This window comes from Talpa occidentalis, unplaced genomic scaffold, assembly GCF_014898055.3.
Source record: "Talpa occidentalis isolate TD23 unplaced genomic scaffold, MPIMG_talOcc4v2.1 talOcc4.5, whole genome shotgun sequence".
In the NCBI taxonomy this organism is placed as follows: domain Eukaryota; kingdom Metazoa; phylum Chordata; class Mammalia; order Eulipotyphla; family Talpidae; genus Talpa; species Talpa occidentalis.
In genome coordinates, this window is record NW_023604861.1 from 64,075,997 (window position 1) to 64,102,422 (window position 26,426).

The following is a 26,426-nucleotide window of genomic DNA, read 5'->3' on the forward strand; positions in this document are numbered from 1 at the left end:
GGGAACAGGGAGAGATGGGACTGTGGTGATGGTTCATGGGTGAACTGGTGGTAGGATTTTTACAGGAAATACACAATAATGTAAAAGATGTAAATTAAAAGGGCCTCCCAGGTGGTGCAGTGGTTGAGCACTGGGCTGCAAAGCTACCCACAGCCTCTGCATTGCTGGTTCAATCCCCAGCCAGCCGATGAGGGTCCCACATGGCACTCAGACCTCTCCTGCCGCTCCCGCTGCTCCCCTCAGCAGTGTACTTCATCTGTCTGCCTGTTCTTTTCCCCACTCTGGCTCTGGTGAATTCTCTCACCCTCCTGTGCTTCTGACTGTACCCAGTGCTTGTATAAATAAATAAATAAATCTTTAAAAAAGATATAAATTTAAAAAAATTATAAAAATATAAAATATAGGCAAAATACTCTATGACATAAACTTTAGTGATAAAGAAACTAGAATATAAACAACTGGAACTACATCAAGCTAGAAGGCTCTGCACAGTGAAAGAGACCATAACTAAAAGAGACACCCCACTAACTGGGAGAAAATATAGGCACACTATATCCCACAAAGGACTGATACCAAATATCTACAAAGAACTCATACAGCTCAACAAAATTAAAACAACCCAATCAAAAACAGGCACATGAAAATATGTTCATCGTCATGCACAAGCATGAATCATGCAGCAAGGAAATGCAAGTCAAAATCACAATGAGATAATCAAAGGGCCAGTTGATGAGGGTGTGGGGACAAGGAACCCTCTTACACTGTTAGACTGGTCTAGTCAGTATGGAAAGCAGTATGGAGGTTTCTCAGAAAATAAAATGGAGGGCCTCCCTGGTGGCGCAGGCAGTTGAGCGTAGCACTGTGAAGCTGTCCGCAGCCTTCGTGGCGCCTGTTTGATTTCTGTCCAGGGAGATCCCCACATGGTATGCAGACCTCTCCTGTCTCCCCCGTTGCTCCCCTCAGCAGTGTGTTTCATCAGTCTGCCTGTTCTGTTCCCCATTCTGTCTCTGGTGAATCCTCTCACCCTCCTCACATCTAGCCTGTACCCCAGCTCTTGCATAAATAAAATCTTTAAAAAAATATATAAAATAAAATGGATCTGTCATATGACTCAGCAATTCCACTCTTAAGTACCCACAGTACTGCATTATTTTTAATAGCTAAGATGTGGAAACAACCTCAATGGCCATCAATAGATGAATGGATATAGAGCATTGTGGAACATTGTTCAGCCATTAAAAGAGAAAGAAATTATGCCATTTGTAATATGAATGGACCTTGAGGGCATTATACTAAGTGAAATAAGTCAAACAGAAAGATAACACAAGGGCTCATGTTTGTGGAATCTAAAAGAAATAGAATAAAAGGTACAGATACAGAGGCAGAGAGTGGGGCATGGGCAAGTAAGTGAAAGTTGTCAAAATAAGTCCTGGGATGTAACATAACAGCATGGTGATTGTGGTTAGTAAGAATATGTGAAAGTCACTGAGAGTAAATCTTAAAAGATCTCTCAACACAAGAAAAAAGAATTTGTAGCTATGTGTATGTGTTTTGATGGATTGTAAGTAGATTTGTGATCATTTTACATTAGAGAAAGAGCATGTGTCATGATGTTGTATACCTGAAATTAATATTGCGTGTAAATTGCATCTCATTCTTTTAAAAAGGGTGTTCAAGGTAGACCTCAGTAAGAAGGTAAGATTTGGATAGACATGAAGGGAGTGTGTGGCCATCTGAAAAAGAATATTTCAGGCAAAGTAAACATCTAAACTTCAGTGCAAAGGCTCAAAGTAAGAGTGTCCCTCCCTGCTTTGTTTGAGTAACAATGAGACAGCTTGTGTGACTGAATAGAATGAGTAAGAGTAACGGGAAGTACAGTAGGTGGACCCAAATGATAAAAGAGCCTTAGAGTGTGCTGTGACCGAGGAGTGGTATGATCTCACTGTAAAGGATCACTTTGACTGCTGAGCTGAATTACCTACGGTCAAGAGTCTCTTGATGATGTTTCAGTCAACAATGGACCACACATATGATGGCTGTCAGTTATCTTGATGAGCTGTACCATTTCTACCTACAATACTATTGTATAGTAGACTATGCCATCTAGTTTTCTGTAAGCCTATATTATGACATTTACACAGATAAAATCCTCTGAAGACACATTTCTCCAGACTTACTCCCATCTATTAATACATGATTGTAGACCAGAGAGGGACAGTGACAACACCTCCTAGAAGGTTGTTGCAGTAGCAAGTCATTTTTATTCTTTTTGTCTATATTTTTATTATAGACCTTGATTTTAGAAACTGCTAAGCAGAACTTTCTTTATTAAAGCTGCTTGCTAAAAAAAAATTTAATTTTGGTCTTAAATCTCTCTTTGAAAAGCTGGGTGGAAATGTGTGTTTTTGAAGTCTACCTGAAATGTGCTTGTCTGTTTTCCCTGTGGTGTTTTTTGAGAAATGTTGTCAGTAACCTTTAGAGAACAACATCTTAGGTTTCCTTCAAAACATAAAAAGATTTATAAAACTAGTGTTTTATACACGCATATATATATATATATACACTCACAAAATATAAAAATATAATTTTGTATAAAATGGTTTCTTAATGCATTGTCTCTATTTGTACAAGCTTTGCCGCAGGAAATCTACAGAGATTTGTCCAAAGGTAAAATACATTATTGCCATGACATTCTCATCATTCTTTTATGACATTTATTGTGAATATAATACTCATTGGCATTATGAGTTGAAGATATAGAAGAACCACTTGTATTTAAGGGTATTGTCATTATTCTGGGAGAGAAGAGAAAAAGTTACATATTAGAATAATCTAATGCTAAAAACCTTCCTTTTAGCTTATAAACAAATCAAGCTGGACAACCTCATGTTCTGTTGGAGTAGTGATTTGCCTCCTACAGTTTATTTTAAGAGCTAACATTTAAAAGTTTCTTCCTCCTCCTAATAAAATATACTAATTTCTCCTAGGTTGACTTCTATTAAAGTGAATAGCCATAAGAATGGGTAACAAAAAAAGCTCTTTCAGTCACTAATTCCTTTTGGTAAATTTGAAAAAAAATTGCTAATTACCTAAAAAGGCTCTGTAGAAATGGACCAACGATTAAAAAAAAAAAAGGTGAGAATTGAAGCAGCTGAAGGCATGGGCATGTTTGTAATGGTATTTTCAAAAACAGATTAGAGAATTACATAAATTTAAGTTTATCACAGTTAACAGCGTATATAGTTAAATATTTTAGCATAGGTGGGGAGAACCTCATGTAGCCTAGATTTTGAGAACACAAATATATGCATAAAGTGCAAAAGAAAAATTCTGAATCAAAGAGCTCATCTTATTTTATTACTGAAAGTATTACTAAAATTTTTAAATGTTTAAAAGTCATTTTTGAAATGGTTTTCTGACCTTTTATGTAAGCAAGCTCCCTTGATATTACCAATTCTCTGCTTTCGGAGATGTTGCTTTTGGATATATAATCCATTTTCTTCTTCATATCTGCCAGTTTTGTTTTTTTTGTTTGTTTGTTTGTTTGTTTGTTTGTTTTATGGATTCAACAGTCTTTAGGAAGACTGTTAATAATAAGAGTATATTTCAGAGGTTGACTGTCCTCAAAATTAACTCTTCTTTTTTTCTTTCCTCAGAATGAACTCGCAGATACACGTGCAAAATTCCACGTACTTTTTCTTTTCTTTGTGTCTACCATGTTCTTCATCAGCGTCCTGTCACTTTTCAGCTACCACTGCTGGCTAGTTGGGAAAAATAGAACAACAATAGGTAAGAAGGTTAAAAGAAATCACAATTATTTAGGACAATTACCATGAATAACAAATCTAGAGAAGGACAGTAGTCATGATAGAGAAATGTAAATAAAATAAGTCTATACTAAAATTAGCTATGACTGGATAGGCACAAGGGTATAAAATGTAGAGGTTCATTATTTTGAAGGTTAAGAAAATGAGATTGACTTTCATAGGTTTCTAATAGTGCATTCTATAAAAAAGAGCTCTGACTAAATTCTTTAAATAAAAAAAACTTACTTGCATTTATACAGTGTTTTTTGAAAACAATCTATAAAAATGGTTAAAGTAAATTGTTACAGTAAATTGTCAAGTTATAAGGTTCATTCACAGATCACAAAAATACGTTTTAATCCTTAATTATAGTTTATCATTTAGTTAATACAGGTTCTTTACTTTTTCCCCCTCAATTGATTACACAGCTGATTGGTATAAGTTCCATGATTGAGCTAAGGAGTCAGGCCTTGCCATAGTTAATCATTTCCATCTTTGTATCATTTGACAGTAAACAGATATTGTAGCACTAATATAAGAATTTACTTCCTTTTCTTGCTCATTTTTAATTTAAAATATTAGAACTTTGGTGTTTTGTTTTTGACATTTGCCTAGGCAATTTTTAAATTTTTTTTATTTTGTCACATTATTATACAATTTTGGAAGTACGGCTTCACACTTGTGTATGTGACATGCTTCACTCACCTTCCACCAAAACTTCAGTGCTGGTATTCTGTCCTCTTATCTCTTCTGTCTCTCCTCCCTTCCCCTCTGTTCCCTCTTGTAACCAGTGTGTTTTTCATAGAATCTAAGAATTATATTGACTGCTTTGCCAGTTTATTTCCTTTGGTTACTTATATTCCACAAATGAGTGAAACTGTCTTTCACTTTCTGATTTATTTCACTTGGCATAATTACTTCAGGATTTACTTATTTTGTCCCAAAGACACTATTTCATCTTTTTCAATAGCTGAGTAGTATTCCATTTAGGATATATTCTACAATTTCTTAGGTTGGTTTCATGAGTTGGCTATTGTGAATATAGGAGTGCATAGATCTTTTCATGTTAGGTAAATACTTAGCATCATATTGCTGGATTATATAGTATTTCCATTTTTATTTTTAAGGAATATCCATACCATTTTCCATGGAGGCTATGCCAAATTACATTTCCATCAGCAGTGGATAAGTGCTTTTTCTTCATATCCTTGCCAGTATTTGTTGTGTGCTTGTGTGTGTGTATAAGCCATTCTGGTATGGGTGGGGTAATATCTCATTATAGCTTTTTATAGTTTTGATTTGTGTTTCTTTTATAATAAATGATGTAGAGTATTTTTTCCATGTGCCTCTGGGCCATCTATTGAGAGCTATCCTATTTGGAGAAGTGTCTATTTTGGTCTTTTGCTCATTTTTTAATGTTTTTGTTGTCGTTGTTCTTTATAAAGTTTGTAAATTAACCCCTTCTCAGATGTGTGATGTACAGGTATCTTCTCCCAGTCTATTGGTTGCCTTTCAGGTTTAGAAGTGTTTGTTTGTTTTGCAGTGGAAAACCTTTTCAGTTAATGTAGTCCCATTTGCTTATTTTTGTTTCCCTTGCTATTGGAGTTGCATTCCCAAATACATCTCTGTGGTTGATGTCCTGGAGAGTATCACCTATATTTTCTTTAAGTATTTTGTAGTTTCAAGTCTTATAATCCATTTTTAATTTATTTTCATGTATGGAGTTAGGGATCTAGTTTCAATTTTTTGCATATGGCTGCTCAAGTTTCCTAGCATCATTTGTTAAAGGAAATTTCCTCTCTTCATTATATGGTCATGGTAGTTTGTCAAAGATATACTTTCTATAGTTATGTGGGTTTACTTCTGGGCTCTTTATTTTGGTTTTTGTTCTGTATTTTTGTTTTGGTTCCAATCTCATACTCATCGTTATTTAACTATACAGGCTGTGTCCTTTTCTGCCTCCCATTTAGTGCTTTGTTGTTTCACATTATTTTTGTTTCTACTTCTGATTCTGTATTACTGTTATTACCTTGCTCAAGGTTTTGTTTTCTCTTATAGAAGAACTCATCTCAACATTTCTTGTAGGGCAGGCCTGGTGGTGGTAAACTCCATTAACTTTTATTTGTCTGGCAAAGCCTTTATTTCACCTCATATTTGAGTGATAATTTTGCAGAAAAGAGTATTCTTGGTTCACAGATTTTGTCTTTTAAAAGGATTCTAAATTCTACTCTCTTGTAGCCTAAAAGAGTATCTGAGGAGAGCCTGATCAAGGTGCCCTTATTTGTTAATTCTTTTTTCTCCAGCAGCCTTTAATATTTTTTTTCATTGACCTTTGATAATTTAACAATGATTTGTCTTGGTAAAGGTCATTTTGCATTTCAAATGTGTGTGGTCTTTTTGCTTCCTGGACATGTTTATTCCATGCTTATTTCTTTCCTTAGGTTTAGGAAGTTCTTAGCGGTAATTTCTTCGACTGCCCCCTCTTTACCTTCTTGAATATCCATTAGTTCGTGTTTCCTATTCTGTGTGTGGCATTCTTGTAAAGTTTCTTCATTTTTCCTGTCTTATTTCTTTCTCTCTTTTTCACTTGGATTAGTTATACATTTGTGTCTTCGATTTCCATTATTCTTTCTTCTGCTCGTTTATTTGATGAGCTTTCTGTATTCACATTCATTTAGCATCTCTTTTTGTGTTCTTTTAATATCTTCAATTACTTTAGTGAAGAATTCTTTTTGTTCCTAAATTCCTTTTCTAAGGTTATGCATGTACCTTTCTGTGTTTGTCCTCCAGTATCATTTAGCAATTTTTAAATCAATCTTCTGAAATCTTCATCTGTTAGGGCCTCAATTTTGTACATTTTATTTATGTCTCTGGACTAATATTCTACTTTAGCTTTTCTATCTTGGGTTCAGATGTTCCTTGCTCCCTAAGCATGTGTGTTGCCTTGTTTGCTTTTTCCTTGGTTGGGCGCTGTGGTTTTAGCCATGTTTGGTTTTTTTCTCTTGTTGAACTTGGCAACAGAAGGAGAAGCTGAGGTCCAAAGACTCTTGTCTCACTCCTGGTAGGGAGTGAGGGATGCTCCAGGCAGAATAATCAAGTCTGCCTCTTTTTCTTTCTCTGCCACCTTTTCTTTCTCTCCAGAGCAATCTCCAGTCACTGCTTTGGGGATCCTAAATTCCCTTGCCATCTCCTAGCTATTATGCATTGGAGGCTTGTAGGGAGATCAGAGATAGAGACCCACTACCTATCCTTGAACACTGGCCACCGCCTGGCTGCTCCTGCCCTACAATTCACACCAGGTGCCCCTTACCAATAAGGTTAGAGCCCCCAGTGCACCTGGTAAGTGTGCAACACCCTCCATGGCATGTCCCTAGCCTGTTCTGTAGACTTGAATAGTTCCTGCTCTGGCCAAAACATCTCTTACCTACCCCTGATTTTTCTCTGTAGCAAACCACTGGCCTCAGCATAAAATTTGCTTGGAAAAAAGTCCCATCTTGATGAATTTTTAGAATTTCCTGTAAGCAAATTTTAATTTTTTTTATAGTTGTACCTAAGAAAGAGGATTCATTCAAACCTCCACACTCTACTGTGTTGTCTATTTTGTTCTTTTTTTTAATAGTCTATTTTATATAATTCTTACATCATTTTTCATTTTTGCACAATGTATGCATTTTCATTTTAATTATATTCCCCATACAATTGCACTCCCCCTTATTATAATAGACCCTAATCCTTCCTCTCCATCCCCCTCCCTCCCCATAATGTGTCTCTGGTTTATAGTTGCTTGTTGGTTTTGATTTTTACTTTGTATTAGTTAGTCTTTTTCCTGGTCCCTTATTTAGGTTTTCTAAATTCCTGCTTTGAGTGAGACCATCTTGTATTTTTCTTTTTCTTTCTGACTTATTTCGCTAAGCATGATCCCGTCTAGCTCCATCCATGTTCCTGCAAACTGCATGTGTTTATCTTTTTAATTGCTGAGTAATATTCCATTGTGTATATATACCACATCTTCTTGATCCAGTCATCTATTGTTGGGCATTTGGGTTGTTTCCATAGCTTAGCTATTATAAATAGTGCTGCTATAAACATAGGGATGCAGGTGCCCTTTGGAATTACTGTTTCTGTGTCATTTGGGTAAATACCTAGGAGTGGAAGTGCTGGATCATATGGAAGCTCTATCTTTAGTAGGTTGAGGAATCACCACAGAGCTCTCCATAGTGGTTGGACCAGTTTGCGCTCCCACCAACAGTGCAGGAGAGTTCCTTTTTCTCCACATCCTTGCCAACATTTGTTGTTGCTAGTTTTTTTAATATGTGCCATTCTCACTGTTGTAAGATGGTATCTCATTGTAGTTTTGTTGTGCGTTTCCCTGATTACAAGTAATGTTGAACATTTTTTCATATGCCTGTTGGCCATTTGCATTTCCTCTTTGGAGAAGTTTCTTTTCAGCTCTTCTGCCCATTTTTTGACTGGATTATTTTCTTTGTTTTTGTTGTCTCATCAGCTCTTTGTAGATTTTTGTGAGCAGTCCTTTATCATTAGTATTGTGTGCAAAAATTTTCTCCCAGTCAGTGGGGTTTCTCTTTGTTTTTTTACTGTCTCTTTTGCTGTGCAGAAGCTCTTTAATTTGATGTAGTCCCAGCTGTTTATCTTTGCCTTCACTATCCCTGCTTTGGGTGATGTGTCTGTAAAGATGTCTTTGAGGTGCATATCATGTAGTATTTCACCTATATTTCCTTCTATATATTTTATGGTTTCAGGTCTTATGTCTAGTTCTTTAATCCATTTTGAGTTGGTTTTTGTGCATGGTGTGAGGTAGTAGTCAAGCTTGATTCTTTTGCATGTAGCAACCCAGTTTTCCCAGCACCATTTATTGAACAAACTTTCTTTGCTCTAGTGCATATTCTTTGCTCCTTTGTCAAAGATTATTTGACCATAAATCAGTGGGTTTATTTCTGGATTTTCTGTTCAGTGGCATTGGTCGGTGTGTCTGTTCTTGTTCCAATACCATGCATTTTGATGATTATGGCTTTGTAGTATAGTTTGAAGTCTGGGAGTGTGATACCCCATTCCCTTCTCTTTTTTCAGGAGAGCTTTGGCTCTTTGGGGTTTTTGGTGATTCCATATGAATTTCATCAATAATTGTTCTATTTCTTTGAAGAATGTCATTGAAGTTTATATTGGATAGCATTGAATCTGTAAATTGCTTTTGGTAGGATGGACATTTTGATAATGTTAATTCTTCCAATCCATGAGCAGGGGATGTCTTTCCATTTCTTTGTGTCATCTTCTATTTCTTTAAACAGTGTTTTATAGTTTTCTTTGTTTAGGTCCTTTACCTCTTTTGCTAGGTTTATTCCCAAGTATTTGATTATTTTTGTTTTATTTTTGTTTTATTTGCCATAATTCTCACCAAGCTGCTTCATGAGTAATCCCTGGGTAACTCAGTGTTGTCTTTAAACAATCTTTTTCACACTTTGTTGCCAAGAACTACAATAAGAAATTCATCAGTTTATATCACATGTTTATATACATGCATATATATATATATATATATATATGAAATTCATCAGTTTATATGCATGTTTATATGAGTGCATGCACACATATTTATAAAATTGTATAAATAAAATAGGTAAATATTTCTCAAAATATATCTTTGCTGTCTGCAGTGTACTTGAATATTTTTTCATCCAGTTAATTGAAAAGAGTTGCATTGCAACCCAATGAATTAATTTTACAACTTATTAGAGTGTTTTAACTCATACTTTGAGAAAACATTACCCTAGCACACCACTTCCTTTAAATCCTCTCAGCTTCCACATACACTCTGGTTCTTGGCTAATATTCCACTGCGGCTTCCACATTTTTGCTCTTCTATCCTTGGAAGGAGTATCAGCTCTACCCTTCTTGATAACTGTTACCTAGTTACCTCATTATCCCACATTTAAATCATTTCTGTGTTCAGACTAATGCTTTAATTCTGATATCATTCTCAAGGCAGCTAAGTCTCTTAGATTCCAGTGGTCAGTTATTTCTATAACCAAACATTGAGCCTTTAATCACTTGGAATTGAATAGACTCTGAAATTTTCTACTTGGGTTTTCCATTCTCTGACTACAGTCTTTATCCTTTCAGTGCTCCTTTCTTTATACGCCATGTTCTTCCTTTTTCAGGTCAGTGAATCAGTCTTCCCTTTCCTCAGCAAAATTCTCCCCAAGTGTTTCCTTCCCTTGTGGTTCCGTATGTCCTCTTTTTTCATTCTAGACCTGCAACCAGACCTTAACTAGGTTTTCTTTCATAATTCATTTACTAACCCATGACCTGGGTTATTACAGCTCTCCATTTTATCTAATGTACATTGGGACTTTAGGAAGCTGCTAAAGGTGATCTCACTCCCACAGAGATTGTTACAACTTGAGATTCAAAGTCTTAACCTCAGTTAAGCCTTCAATTCTATGTGGCAGCTTTGTCATGTGTTTCCGATCAGGTTTGTAAGCTTATTGCCCATAACAGGTTTTCCAGATTTGTACTATTCTCCTTAATTTTCTAACCCATTTTGTGAGTACTTCATAGAAAAATTAGAACTCATCACAAGTAAGTTCTTACCATCTCTGTAACCTCATACAAACAGGTCTACTTTTGAGTCTATCATTGTCACACCCCCCCTCTAACTTCTGAGAACAAGCTTTCCTTTATTATAGAAGGTTAATCTTTAGAATTAATCTAGAGAAGTCCTATTTCTTCTAGAATTCTTTTTAATCCACTTTTATTTTATCTATATCGTTGACCTTTTCTAATCAATCTCCCCCTGCTTCTTCTTGCTCTTAATTTATAAAATATGCTGAAATCATTCTATTTTTAAATAACTTTTTAAAATTTTTCTTTTGAAACTTGTATCTTTCCCTAGCCTTCACTTTACAAGCGACCTTGAAATAATGTTCTTTCACCCCATTTCCTTCATATCTGTACTCAAGATTAAGTATCTCTTCCTCCATATTTCATCTTCCTCTATACCATCTCCAACATACACATTTTTCTATCACATAATTTTGTTAGACTTTTTTAGACTGTGAGTTCTTTGGTAGGAATTTCATCTATCTTTAGATCACAGCAATTGGTTCTGTGATAGCAAACACACAGTATGAAGTAAATAAATAATGAGTGAAGTGGCAATAGTTAGAATAGCTTTATTTTAAAAATAAAGCAAGGTACATTGTATCTACTGCAGTGGATTTTCCTTAATATTAACTATTTTAACATTTTCATTTCATGAGGCCAATGAAATATTCAGGTGGGTTTTTTTCCAAATAAGTTTCAGAAATTTATCTTTTGATTGTTAAATATATTATTGTGAATTATAACTTTTGATGTCAAAGATAAAAGCAAAAAAAAAAATGGTTCTTTTCTTCCCTTCTATAATTTTCAGTAGATTAACATTTAAAAAAAATATCTATTTGACAGAATCATTCCGTGCACCCACATTTTCATATGGACCTGATGGAAATGGTTTCTCTCTTGGATACAGTAAAAATTGGAGACAAGTTTTTGGTGATGAAAAGAAATATTGGCTACTTCCAACATATTCAAGGTAATTTAAAGTGTAGGTCTCAGAAATTATGAAATCTGCAATAGTCTGGTTAAATGTCTTAAGATTCAAAGAATATAATATCTAATAACCTTATTAATGGACCTTGAGAATAAAAACAGAATATCTTGAATCTATAAATAGATTTTACTTTTCATGAATTTTATTAGAGTAAGGGAGAGTATGGGCTAGTATGGGCTTATATCTGAATGAAAAGTATAAAAAAGATGATTTAGCAAAAATTAAGAATCTTTTTTTTCCCTTCAAGGTGAAAATAAATTGTTTGAAGTAGAAAGCCGTAAGAATTTATATACATTAGCCATAATTACAAAGATTCCATCACAGATTTTTTTGTTTAGGTATGTCAAACTGTTAGAGGGCAGAATGAGGGTCACCCCAGGACCCTCAAACTTGCACACTCAAAATGGGTTCTCCTATCGGCCGCATGAACACAAAACATTCTCTTAGTGCGAAAGAACTTTAATAGGAGAGTGTGCATAGAAAGAGAGAAGAGAAGGTTTTTCAATAAAACACCCAAGTTACCCATCCTCTTGTGGGTAAATGCCCTGCCAAACAGGCCCAAAATCTTGCCAGAAGTCAAGGCACCTCCTGGCAGGGAACCATAGGAAAGGGGCAGAAGGGGCGAGGCAAGTTTGAAATGAAAGGAGTGGAATAAGAGCACAAATCAAGGTGCCACTTCACCTTACCCGTGGTCTCTCACCCAGGTCTCTTCCAACATATGTGTTCTTGTACATCCCCCCAGTCCCTGGTGTAACTCCAAAACTGAGAAGCAAGTGTGACTTCTCACATCTGTGCTCTACATGCCTCCTCCAACTCTCCTTCCAGGTCTCTTTCTCCCTGTTCAGTTCCACCCCTCATTAGGTGGGGCAGGGAACATGGACCCTCCCCTTTTTATTAAAATTACACTCTAACAAAATCAGAGAAGACCCAACACATAATACAATTTTCACTTTAAATGAGAATGTATGTCCAAGATGATTCATAGTTTTTTCCTCCCAATTTCTCAGTGATCCTAGGCCATAAACTCTAAAGTCAGTATAGAGAAGGAAAAAAATTTTGAAATTCAAATGACGTATTTGTAAGTGTTCTGGGTTTGTTTCTTAATTTGCTGTATTGTCTTTTTTTTTGGTCTGAAAATGACTTATTTTGCCTTCACTTTTGAAAGACATTTTTGCTTGCTATAGAGTTTCAGGATTTCTTTCACTGTCATTTTTCTGGTAAGTTTCTAGTCATTATTATCTTTTTCACTCGTAATCTCTTTTTTCCTCTGGCTGCTTTTAAGTCTTTGTTTATCATTAGTTTATGCAATTTGATGATGATATGCCTTGTTATAGTTTTCATCATCTTTCTTATGCTTAGGGTTGGTTGAGCTTCTTGGATCTGTGACTGTATAGCTTACATCAAATTTGGAAAATATTTCAACCATTATTTCTTTTATCATCCCTCTCCCCTCTTTACCACTGGGACTCCACTCGTGTTCTATCACAGCATCCAAATGCAGTATCCTTTTTTGTTCAGTCCTTTTTCTGTGTTTCATCTGGATAGATCCTAATATCTTCAGTTACCAATCTCGTCTTTGGTACTTTTTTTCTCTCTTATGTGTTACAAGGTTTTTCTATTCTGACTGGTTGGAACATAGGCTATTTTCTCTAAACAGAATTCAGTGTGTTGAGATTTTAAAGATGTTGTTCCATTATCTTCTGGTTTGGACTATTTGTGACAATAAATCAGCCTCACTCTTACCTTTATTCCACTACTTATAAATTACTGTCTTTTTTTCCATCTGGCTACTTTTAAGATTATATCTTTATCACTGCTTTTAAACAGTTTGATGATGAGAGTCCTTAGTATGGTTTTATTTATTCTCTCTCAGATTCAGTAAGCTTCTTGGATCTGTGAATTCATAGTTTTCATTAAATTTGAAAATTTTTCATCAGTTATATCATCAGTTGCTTTTCCTGCTTACTCCTGCTTGTCCCATGCCTCCCCCCAGTCCACCTCCCCACCCCCAGTAGCTTTCCTGGTTCTCTAAAATATACATGTATGCTAAAATGTTTGATAATGACCCACAGGTCATCACTGTTCTGTGCCTTACTGTTTCCTCCCTCCCCCAATCTTTCTCTCTTTGCTTCAGTTTGGATAATTTCTATTGTTGTATCAGCAAATTCACTGATCTCTTTTTCTTTAATTTCTAGTCCACTAAAACTTACCCAGTAAATTTTGTATTTCAGGTATTACATTTTTCAGCTCTAAAAGATAAATTGGTTTTTTTAATCTTATGTTTCACTTTTCATTTTATCTGTTTTACTTTTTAAATTCCATATTAAGATCACTTTTAAAGTCCTTGTTTTAAATTTTCACAGTCATTCTAAGTCTTTGTTGTTTCCCTTTAAAGAATGCTGGATTTTGTTTTAGCAGACAGTTTTTGTTTCAGCTTGGTCCTTTGAGGCTTGTTTTAAGCTGTGTTAGTAAAAAAGTAGTATTTTCTTTAGGGAAAGCTTAGCTTTACAACAAAGGGTAGAGCTTGCTGGTGTCTCCAGTGTGTTCAGCAAAATCATCTCACCCTGACTGGTGAAATTTGAATGCTTTTCTGGTGCTCTATGAGCTCTGTGAATTGTTCAGCTTGTACTTTCCAGTTGTTCTTGTCCCAGATTCACATGTGTAATTCACTATCAAAAAACTCAAGTAAAACCCTGTATAGATTTCTATAGCACTTTCTCTGCATTTCTCTCCTCTTCAACTCCCTCTGATAGAGCAGGCTACTTCAGCTTCTCCAAACTCCTATCTCCATCATCTCAATTCAGTGAGACTACCTTGCTCTGTTTCTCCTCGCACTTCTCAGGCCCTGGCAGAAAATTGGTACTCATTTGGTTTATTTCTCTTTTTTCAGAGACAACAGTTTTGTGCTGCCTGCTTTGAAAGTTGTTTTTTTTGTTTGGTTTTTTTTTTTTTACATACTGCTCATTTTTCTGGTTGTTTACTATACGTCAAATTTATCAGTTAATCCATCTTGCCTGGAAGTAAAAGATTCTATTATACGTAATTTTGATGTTTTTAGAATATGAAAGTGTAACTATGCTTTTTTTTTAGAAATTTTCTTCCCTTTTGTTCCTTAGCACTTAAAATAGAACCCCAAACATCATAGCCATTTAGTAAATACTTTGTTTATTGAATATTGTTGGATGAATACATATGTGGGCTTTACATATTAAATTTCTATATGATGTCTAAAATGATCATAAATAGATCAGTTGCCCACATAATTTGAATACCTATGTTTTAGGTTATATCTTAATTGGGATCATGATCTTAAGAGTCATGGAAGATATAGTTTTAAATATTAATATATATAAATTATTAAAGAAAGGCTTACTTCCTTAGAATTATCTTCTGAAATAACAAGTTATGATAATTTCCTTATGCTATATCTTTGAATAATGGGTTTTAAATTTACCCTCTTTCACTTAACTTGACATGATTTAAATTGCTACTGATATTTTTCATCATGTAGCTTGGGTGATGGTTGCAGTTTTCCAACTCGCCTTGTGGGGATGGATCCAGAACAAGCTTCTGTTACAAACCAGAATGAATATGCCAGAAGGTATGCTTCTTGTCATTAGATTTTCAATATCATTATAAAGCAAACTGTGTGTGTGTGTTATATGTGCATAGCTTATAGATAAATACAGTAGTAATTTAGTAAGACAGCACAAATAGAAAAGAGAACTTCTATTTAAATTTTTTCACTTGAGGGTTAATGTGTTTTATACCCAGTGTGCTTAAAAGAACCTTATTTTTTATCATCTAAGCCAGAACACTTGAGAGTAAGAAAGAGAAAGCTTGCTACTAATAGTTGAGTCAGGACAATCACATTTAACTAGAAATGTCTGGACAAATTCGGAAGCATGACTACCCTAAATATGCTGTATCCTCCTAGAAACTAAACAGCATTTTAATATTTCATCATTTTGACTTTTATCAATTACATTTTTTTCAAAGAAATTAGTCATAGTAACACTAACCATTTTATGTTGATAAACAGATTTTAACTACACTGTAAAAATATTAGTGAAAGATATAAATATAAATTTTTTCTCATTTATCACAGAAAACATTTTCTCAGCATTTGCAGGCATGCCAAGCAAATTGATTCATAAATTCAGAGGAATAATTCATATTAAATGAAATTTCGAGAGAGATAGGGATGTTTCTGTTAAAGTGGAACAGTTGAAACTTACTACAGAAATAAATTGTGGCAGAGGACGGATTATAAATTCCAAGGAAGCATATTAACATCTGAAGAATATAGGCCTTCCTTAGAATTTAAAGCTTAAATAAAGCCTTCAGCTTAAATAAAGCTTAAATAAAGCCTTAAAAAAATGACATTCTAGCACTAATATTTTTGTGGGTCTGAACAAGTCATTTAACCTGAACATCAGTTTCCAGCTCTGTAAAATGAGAATTGTCATGCCTACCTCTAAGAGTAATTGTGCAGATTGAGATAATGTGTATTAAGTGCCTAGCACAGTGACTGGCCCATTATCTAGGTACACAACAAGAGTTAGTTCCCTTTTCTTCCTTTCCTTCCTCTATTCCCTCCTTCCCTGGATCTCTTAGCTAGAAAAATAAGTCTACGCTAAATCACTAAATCATTTTTTCCCCTTAGATCTAAACTGCAGAGGTAGAAAGCAGAAAACTTGGGAAATGACAGGTAATTTTTTTGTCCTGGCCACAGACATAGATCCTCACCTGTCTTTGTGCTACATATGGCTCTCAATTAACATGTTAAAAGCATTTCAGACTGGCCTCTGAAGCATTTTCCTTTTGTCTAATTGTTTTAATTGACAGTGTTGGAGTACAGATTATTGGGTCTAGAGAACTTTAAAATTTTTAATGGGGAGGGTGGGGTGGGGCATATTTTTCTTTTGAAGATAGTGGTTTTTTTTTTCATAGTGCTGCGATCTCATGAGTTGCCCTCACATATTTAGGAGAAGGAATACTAATTTGCCGCTTATTAATTAAGTATTCTTAATTAAGCATTAAGCTGTATACTAAATTATTTGCTCCTTTTTTCAGTATTGGCCCAAATCAACCCTTTCCTATCAAACCACTTAGTGAATCAAAAAACCGTCTATTGGACAATGAATCTCAATGGATAGAGAATGGATCTGAAGAAGGCATTGTCAGATCAGGTAATTCTTATAATATGAAACATTGCTTCATCTGTTTAAAATTTCAATCACCACATTTAATAAATGTGAAAAAGATAATGTGATATTTTTAAATCCTAAGACATAAAATATTTCACAAGGTATCTTATATATGAGGTATTAGTGTTATTGGTAGTTTTTATGGAGAAGGGGTTTCAGGAAAAAAGTGTAGTAACTGCTAAGGTTTTGTTCTGTTCACAGCTGGGTTTGTTTTATTTTAGTTTTTTGTTTCCCAGTCACTTACTTCTTTGCCTCAAATGTGGAAAGTTCTTTGGCCATTGGCTAGTCTGTATAACCTTTAAATAAAGTTATTCATTAGGATCCTGGCTTTTGCTTATTTGTAAGTAATTTTTGAAATACATTGTACTCTTTGCTGCTTTAGTATAGAAAGAGTGCATTGTAGATATATTTTAACCCTTTCTTGTTGATGCTTAATCATTCAATGAATTATGGCTGCATTATAGAACAGTTGATAAGATAGAAATGGGTTTTTAATCAGACCTGGGGTTATAGTATAGGTGGCCCCTTCCAAGCATTATAAATATATATCTGTTCTAGTTCTTAGTAATAATAGTAACAACTTTGTCTTTGTCTTCTTGCACTGTAAAAAATTGGCTTGGACATTCAAATTAATGTGTACTAACCCTCGGAAAAACCCTAAAACTTAGAAACTTCCTGTCAGAATTTCTGACTTTTTTCTTCTAGCAGCTTTAAAATTATTCTTTTGGCAGCTTTAAAATTATTTTTTCGTAAGAATTGCTTTTACTGCTGTCATTGATTTTACTTTTAGTCAGAAATTTAATACTTCCTTTTTTTATCATATATGTAATTGTGTGCTTACAGGGACAAATAACCATGTTACAGTGGCAATAGAAAATTGAGTACCACTTGTTCATAAGTAACCATTTGAATAAGAGCAAGGTAAGACAGTGTGAAGGTAATTTCCTTGAACAAATGCAGTTTATTTGCATATTCCTTAATCTCAAAACAGGTTTTTTTTTTTTTTACTTTTTTCAATTACATCAACAAAACTAGGTAGTTCTTGAGAGATTGGAAAATAGCATGTGCCTAAGTCCCGTTTTTCTTAGCACTCCAGACATAATTTTAGTAAATATTTATAGGTAGATGAGTGAAGAAATCAGTAAGTTGCTTAGAATTGGCATATGGAAAACTAACCTCTACAGTGAAGAGTTCTTTATTAATTAAAACTGCCCACTATTAAAAAAAAATGATCAAAAGTGGCTAATTTTAAAGACTGAAAATAAAGAAAAGAATTATTGATGTTAGTTTGTAAAAGAGCAATATACCCTGGCAAAGTACATTGATAAACTATTCTTTTTCTGTGTGCCCAGACACAAAAACCAGAGGAAATTTATTTAGCAATAGAAAACATTCCAGACAGATAAGTATAAACAGTAGTATAAAGCAGTGAAGGTACTGTTTTGCTGAAGTTGAACAAAACAGATGTCAACTAACTTTCTCACAATGCTTAAAAAACAGACGTCCACTGTCTAAATGTAAGTCAAGTGCTAAGTTCAGTGGTTCAGTAGCATCTTACAAGCTATTAGACTTTTTGATAGCCTGCTTATAGTGCATATTGGTTGCTTATTGCTGTGTAACACACTACCACAAATTTAGCAGCTTAAACACAATACACATTTTTTAGCTTAGTTTCTCTGTGTCTGGAGTTCATTTTTTCCAAAGGATTCTTATCTGAGTGTCAGCTTGGGAACTGGGGAGCATCTGCTTCTTTATCCAGTGTTTGTCCTTAGTATTCAATCTATGTAGTTGATGTCCAGAGTTAAAACCAGAACCTAAAACAAGACAGAATCAAAACAGAGGCATCTTGGGTAGGGCTCAGCCATCAAAGCAAACAGGCTGGGGTCTGAAGACAAGAAGTAGAAACTGCATGATATAATCATGTGTCACAATCAGTGCTGCTGAAAACTGGGATAGCAACTGGTCTTCAGGTAGCAGTCCTCGGTCCTGAGTCTACATTTCTTCTTAATATGAGCAGATAATAGCTGATGCTCTGATTATTGAGAACTTAAGTTCCTGTGACTATTGCTGTGGGTACTTGTCCACATTGGATAGCAGGCTTAGAAAGGTATGGGCAAGATGTCTCCTCACATTACGTCAAAGTTGACATTAAGTGAGAACTATTGGAATCTGCCTCTCTTGAGTTACAGTGTTCTATGGATTGCTTCAGGAGGAGTCGGTGAAACCCTGTATTTACTACTTATAAAAATCCTTATTGTTACAATTTTAGTTGTATGATTTATTTTTCTGTCTTGTTATATTAGCAGCTCTATACCTTAACCCACAGGACTAATTAATTAATGTCTTATTTTCAGAAATACGAAATCAAGTTTTAACCAATAATTCAATTTTTTCTGTTTTTATAGGTATATGAAAGCATTACTGACTGATATTTTCAGTTTTATTTGCAAGAAAATAACCAATGGAATTAAATTGAAGTATAACAGAAGATAAATAGAGAGAGAGAGATATTTTTTTTAAATGGAAGCCTTTGTGCAGATCGCTGGAGCCACAGAGTACTACTGCAGGAGCAGGGAGATGCCTTAATCTTAATGCCCATTCATGCAACATTGGCTTACAGCTACAAAAATGACTTCATTTTACTTTGGAAATAACATGATATAAGATGCTGTAATATGAGCTACCAAATCACATGTTAACATGGCATACTTATTTTTTGATACCTGAGTTACATTATTAGAGTTGTTTCTTAGTATCCACATAAATTTTCTCTGTAGAAACACAAGCTACAAACTTGTTTTAAGTACATCAAGAGTAGTATGGCGGTTGAAAGTGAATAATAATAGCAAAATGACTGTCGCTAGTACTGTGTAAAAAGAAAAAGAAAATAATTGCTTTTTTAAAAATTGGATGTTATTCATTTATAATTACTGTTTTATACTTTATAACATTTTTAATAATAAAGATTTTTTTATTGGCTATAAAATAACACTCAGAAGTATTCAGATATTTAAATATAACAATTTAAAACAAGGAGCACATTTGTATAATTCATTGAAGGCTTAGTTATAAGCATTAATACAACCATGCAATGTAGTGTTGTGCCCATCTTAGCTAGTATAAAAAATATCTTTCATTCTCTGCTTTATTAAATTACTTTTTTATTCAACTTTCATGGGTATTTACATGAGCAGGAAAACACAAGGTACATGTGCTCTTGGACACAGTAGGAGTAGGTGGAAGTGTCTAGAGAAGTGAAAAACCAGAAAGATAAGCAGGCTATACAAGATATTTTCAGTCCTAAGGTATTTAGAATGCAACTTAAGTTAACTTTCAAATTTCAATTTACATAATGACTAAAAATCATCTTGAAACTTTTTACAGTAATTCTGTATAGCTTAAACAGTGACTTAAAATGAAATTTGAACTAGGGTAAAACTACTTAGCATAATACTGCTCTTAGGAAGGAAATTCTGAGTAGTCATTTAAAATTTCCCATTGCTGAGAGGTGGATTGTACTCTTAATGCTGAGCTTAAAATCTAACTTCCTAACAGTAACCCCTTTCTACCTTAGACACATACCTCCTTTTACTTTTTGAAATCCAGTCTAGGTAAGGGGGAATTGTTGCATTAGTTATAAAGAAAAATATTCTATAAAGGAGAAATGTAGAAATATTACTCCTTATTTGTACTGTTTAGTCAAATGCACACACTAATCAAAATGATTGCTTCCATTAATTGATAGAGATCAATCTTAACCAGTTATCTATAAATATCAACAGTTATAGTTTCCCTGTCTATAAAATGGGATTAGGAAGAAGGGGATGTTAAGAATGAGTTGGACTGAATGACTTCTGTCATTCTCCAATTCCAAATTTTGAAAAATATTGATTGATCCAAACAGATATTTTTGGAGTACATTCTATACACCAAATTAGCTCCATAATTTTCTAATGTAACATAAATTTTATAGCAGCTATTCCAAGTTTATAATTTCTAGGATTTGTCCAATCCCATTGGCTAATACTAAATTTTAAAAGGAAGTAACATTTTTCCCCCTCTGAACCAAAGGAATGAGTTAAATATAGTTTAAATATAGTTTGAAATACTATGTAATAGTATTGAAAATATGGTTTGGAATACTATATTATGGATTCATCTACTTTTATGTCTACTGTGTAGTCTTAATAATCTTGATTTTAGAAAATTTTTCAGTAACAGAATTAAGGGGTATCAATTTCCAACCAAAAGTAACACTTCAGTTTGGCAGTCTGCATATTATAAAGAAATAGTAATTGTCTAAACTTACTTGACTACTTTCAGAAATGCTCTCAATCCTTTTTGTGATACTTGTACATTTAGATCAAAGAATTTGCATGCACCTAATTAACAACTGAGGAAACATAATTTCCCCCCCTTAACCTAGTCAAGTACTTTTGTGGTAATCTTTCTCAGATATGTTAATTTCTATATTTAACATTATCTTTATTAACATAGTAAATACATTTTCAGATACATTCAGTTTATAGTCTTTTACTTAAGCCACTTCAGTGGACCCCCACAGGCCCACAATGGCCTTTGTAGGAATTGGAAAAACTTCCTCCTCTGAGTGGGCAGAGCCCAATTCAGTTTCATTTATGGCCAACATTTTGCCACATTCTAAATAATATTGGACTGATTTTCTTTAATCATAGTAGTGACCATTCAGCAGAGGCCTATACATGGTATGGGAATCAGAAAAAGGCTGCTGCCTCTTTGGTATTTCAAGGGTATTAGTGCTGTCAACTCTTTGGGGAAAAAAGATCAAAATGAAGCTCTGTCAATATTTATAAGAAGTACTTATCTTCACTCCTTCAAAACATGTATGGTGATATTTAAGGAAAATGTAGTTGAATTTCAGGTCTTACCATTGCCGTTAAAAACAAATTATACCAGAAATTTGTTTTAACGGGGTACAAATTTACTTGAACATTCAGAATCTGAGGCCTGTTACCCGTATCATTATGCCAAACCAAATAGCAGTTGCAGTATGTAGCTAGTAAACATGAACACATTTACAAGATTTAGTTTCACCATTTCTTGCAGATGATTTTTTAAAAATATTTTTACATATTATGTGGTTATGATCAAATGTTTCATAACTTGTAAAGTTTAAATCAAATATGCAATGTTTACTTGAATTTTTTTTAGGAAGCAGATTTTTGACTATGTTTACAGCATTGTTTAAATTAAACATTATCAAACATGTAAGATTTCCATTCAGTAATCTTCAAAGCAAATGTATTTTTGGGCTTAGTGTTAGGGTATGCATATTTGGGGCACTGAGTAGACAGTGACCACAAATAGGTTTCACTTATATTTTGTCCTAGGACTAGTACTTACCAATGGAAAGTATTTTTAACTAATCTATTATTAAGAAATTACTCATATTTTTGCATTTCAGCCAAAAAAAACCATATCTAATAGTCTGTAATACACAGATAATATATGAACCTGATCCACGTGTTTCATATGAACTGAACTGTATTTTCCAATCTGAATTCAAAATGCAATATAGATTCAGAAAGGTTCATATTTTTCTAATGACTTCGCTTTATATTATTTTGTTGGGTTGCATAAAGAAGCAAGGAGTTGTATTTCTATTTAAAGATTAAGAAAACTATTAAGTTTATTATATTTGTACATGCTGCAGATGAGGCTATGCCCATTTAAAAGAAAAGATTGATGCTATTTTAAAGTGATCTTTAATATGTTTTTATATAAACAAATTTGAAATACAGTTTACTTTGATTGTCTTTACTTATCAAGTTCCATAATCTTGTATTTGTTTCTCATAAGTATAATCCTGGACCATGACTTAATGTTAATTCTGCTTTGTCTTTTGGGTGGCTTAATCTATATTAACATGAAGGCTGAATATTTTTAAACTTTAATCATAATGATTTACTTTATTAATAAATAAAAATAAAGTTCTATATTTGCACCAGTTTTGTTGTTGTTAAAAAGTGGTATTGGGCCTCCCCAGCCTCCCCAGTGGCTCAGCGGTTGAGCACTGGGCTGCAAAGCAGCGCTGGTTCAATCCCCAGCCGTCGGGCAAGGTTCCCACATGGCGCACAGACCTCTCCTGCCGCCCACTGCTCCCCTCAGCAGAGTACTTTGTCAGTCTGCCTGCTCTGCTCTCCCCTCTGGCTCTGGTGAATTCTCTCACTCTCCCGCGCTTCTGACTGTACCCAGTGCTTGTATAAATAAATAAATCTTTTTTTTTTAAAGTGGTATTTGCCAAATGAGAGAATATTATTGTCGTCACCTTGAAAATCTGGTAAAATAGTTAAAGAAATTTGGCTTATAATTTTGGTAGTCACATCTAAGATAGGTATTACTGTGACAGGGCAACCCCAATGTGAAATGGGTTGGCCTGAGTGTGGGTCCTCACCCTTGTGCGTAAAAAGGACTTAAGAAAAAAAAGCACTTAAAGTGAGGCTCAACTGCAGGCACATACAAACAAGGTTAATAAAGGGTTTATTTACAAAAGGGGAAACAAAGAGAGGAATAACTCAGGGAGAAAGAGAGAGAAATTGGTGAATGTGTCCTACTGGTTTCGCTAAGCTGGTGTCACAGGACAGAAAGAGGGGCACACCAGAACTTTCAAACCTGCTTGCTCTAAATAGGTCTGCCATCCACTGCATCAAGACAAAACATATAAGACCTTTAATGGAAAGGAACTTTTTTTTTTTTTTTTTTTTTTTTTGGTGGGACCCTCGCCGGCGGCTGGGAATGAACTGGTGCTGCAGAGGCTGTGGGCAGCCTCTCAGCCCAGCGCTCGACCGCTGCGCCACCAGGGGAGGCCCTGGAAAGGAACTTTAATACAGTTAGGGTACAATACAGAAAAGACAAGAATATAGTTTCCAAATCAAGCACCTAAAGTTACCCATCCCCCAACCCCTCGTTGGTAAATGACTAGCCAAACAGGGTTGGCCCAAAGCAAGGCCCGAAAGCCTGCCACATTGTCTAAAGCACCTTCCAACGGGACCCATAGAAAAGGGTCAGAAATAGACAAGTCTGGGAAGAAAAGAGCAAAATCAAAATCAAGATAAAAGCTGCCATTGTTAACCTCCCCACAGGTCTCTCACCCACATCTGGTTCAACCAGTCCAGGACCAAGTAGCAAGTGCAGCTTCTTCACATGTCTCTGTTTCATGTGCTTTCTCAGATCTTCTTGCTTCTCACCCTGCATCCTTCCTTCTCCAGTCTCCTCTCCAGCTTCTTTTCCCTTCTCAGCTCCACCCTCCCTTGGGTGGGGCATGGAACCTGGAATCTGCCCAAAATTTTCCTGGGGACCACCCTGTTACACTAGAACCCCAATAGCACCTGGAAACCAACCAGGGAGCTACCCACATGGCTCAGCAGACCTCTCCTGTCTCACCCTCTGCTCCCTTCAATAGTGCATTTCAGTAGATCAGCCTGTTCTGCTCCCCATTCCATCTCTGGTGAATTCTCTCAGCCCCCGCATCTATGGTCCACACCCCAGTTCTATGCAAAAATAAATAAAATATTTTAAAAAATAAATTCCTGATGACTCATAGTCTTAGATATTATAAAAATAAAAACAAGCCCCCATACAGGGGGCTATCCCAGCTCACCTGCCCTGTCAACCCAGTCCCACTGCCTTGTCTTCCAGTACCAGCGTGAGCATCCAGTGCCAAGTGGTGCAGCTCAAGCTGGAGTCTGGCATAAAAACCATAAGTGTCTTTGAGGTGACTGCAGAGCTTCCACTGTACTGTATGCAGAACACCTGCAAGAATGCCCACCACAAAGTAACTCATTCAGCAAGCCCAGATTTATGCTGGGCTTATGCTGAAGACAAGGCTAGAAGATGGCTGAGGAATGCTGTCAAGCACAAAGTAAAAAATGAGTGTCTGCAAGTCTCAAGTTTTTCTAACCAGATGACATATATTTCAGACCTTTCCTGTGATCTGGCTCAAAGTTCTACACAAATTGATAAGTTTGTACTCTCAAAGTGGGTGAAGCTGTAGACTTAAGTAATGGCCTGGATAAAGTACTTTATACTTAAAAAAACACCTTACCATCAAATAACCAAAATGCACCTCTTTCATAAGTGAATTTCTGGTGTTGAATACCTGGAATATTATGTATGTCTTTTTTTACGGGTATTTACATTTTGGAAAGGAAACATTTTAATCACTGTTATTCTTCCTTGGGTTTTTATAGCAAAATTCATTTTTTTTCTCATGAATTCACAATTTCTAAATGAAGATCTGAAAATATAAAGTCGCAGGGGACAATAAGCTTTATTCATTAAGTGATACCTTGATTTTTCTAAGTGAGATTGTTTTAACATTACTTTTAACATTAAACATAGGAACTGTTTCTTAGCAAACTTGTTGAAAAGATTAATGTTGTGTAACAAATTGCCCCATCCTGTGTATGAAGCAGATTTTTTAATTTTTTAAGTGCCTTAATTTTACAGTTGTGGTTGTACTTTAAAAATATTGGGGCCTCTCTCGTGGTGCAAGATTAAGTCTCAGTACTATGAAGTTATGAGCAGCCACTGCAGCATGAGTTCAATCCCCAGTCAGGGAGGAGACCCATATGGCGAGAAGACCTCTCCTGTCTTGCCCACTGCTCACCTCAGCAGTGCATTTCAGTCAATCCACCTGTTCTGCTCCCCACTCTGTCTCTGGTGAATCCTCTCATCCCCTACCCCACACCTCTGGCCTATACCCCAGTTCTTGTATGCATAAATAAATTTTCAAATAAAACTTTAAAAAAACCAATTGTGACCGATAGAACATTGCCAATGGTTAACAACAAAGTAACTTTAAAATATTACTACCTAAATATACCTTAATGTTGAAAGTTTTACTTTGATTACATGCCTTTGACTTAATTTGGTGAAACTATATTTGTGTTTGTAATAGTCTTTGAAGAGCTTGGAGATAAAATATCTACTTAATTCACCATTTTATATAACAGCAAAAAGAAAATAAAAACAGGCATTTCAAGAAAACATGGATACAGTAGATTTCAAAATGAGATATGAAAGCTATTCCTAGGCAGACATAATGCTATTGATTAAGAAAAATTAATTTGAGTGCATGGAAATTTAAGAAAAAACCCCACACAAATAAAAGTAGAAGAAGAAATGAAATAATCACAGCATGCGGAAACAGCAGGGGCTGTTTTTTTTCTAAGATGATAGCCAGTGTTGCTGAGGATTCAGACAACACTTTTGTCGAGGATGAGAAATGGCTTAACTCTACTTTAAAAGAGAAAGTAATTAAATAATTTGGCCATATGTGTCATTTCACTATGTATAATCTCCAGACTGGCAACCCCCTTCAGAGAAATGTGCATAAAGTTAGTTGTTTGAGAGATTTAAGAAAGCAGTAAGTAAGGAAAACCAATGTCTGTCAATTAGAAAATTGACCAAATTAGGTTACTGTATTCTAGAAACGATCAAGCCACTTAAAGAAGGGTTTATATATATATATATGACATATGATATATATCATATAATATATCTATATTTTATATATAGTAGTAGTCTGAGGACTCTCCATGTAAAATATATCTAATCATAAAAATTGAAGTATCGCTATGGGTAAGGTCTTGAAAACATTATGTGAGAAAATCAAATTGCAGAAATCTACCTATATAGTATGATCCCATGGAGGGTTAAAAGTTTATGTTGTATACCTGTGTATGCCAACTTAGCCCACTCACTGAGCCCCTACTCCAGAGGATGGACAGGAGCTGAAAAATTCTGAGCTCAGAGCCTAAA

At 34.9% G+C, this 26,426-nt stretch overlaps 1 protein-coding gene across 4 annotated transcripts in view; it reads left to right on the plus strand.

The window, feature by feature from the left end:
• Positions 1-22,883, plus strand: part of ZDHHC20 (zinc finger DHHC-type palmitoyltransferase 20) — a 76,570-nt gene extending 53,687 nt beyond the window's left edge. For 2 of the 4 annotated variants that reach the window (XM_037527343.2, XM_037527346.2), the window contains exons 8-13: positions 3,657-3,789; positions 11,271-11,397; positions 14,927-15,016; positions 16,492-16,607; positions 17,469-17,546; positions 19,031-22,883. In XM_037527343.2, coding sequence (XP_037383240.1) covers positions 3,657-3,789; positions 11,271-11,397; positions 14,927-15,016; positions 16,492-16,607; positions 17,469-17,506 — 504 coding nt within the window. In that variant the 3' untranslated portion in view covers positions 17,507-17,546; positions 19,031-22,883. Of the gene's footprint in view, positions 1-3,656; positions 3,790-11,270; positions 11,398-14,926; positions 15,017-16,081; positions 16,127-16,491; positions 16,608-17,468; positions 17,547-19,030 lie in introns of those variants that run through there. The other 2 variants (XM_037527345.2, XM_037527344.2) reach the window with 2 other exon arrangements.
• Positions 22,884-26,426: the final 3,543 nt, after the last annotated feature.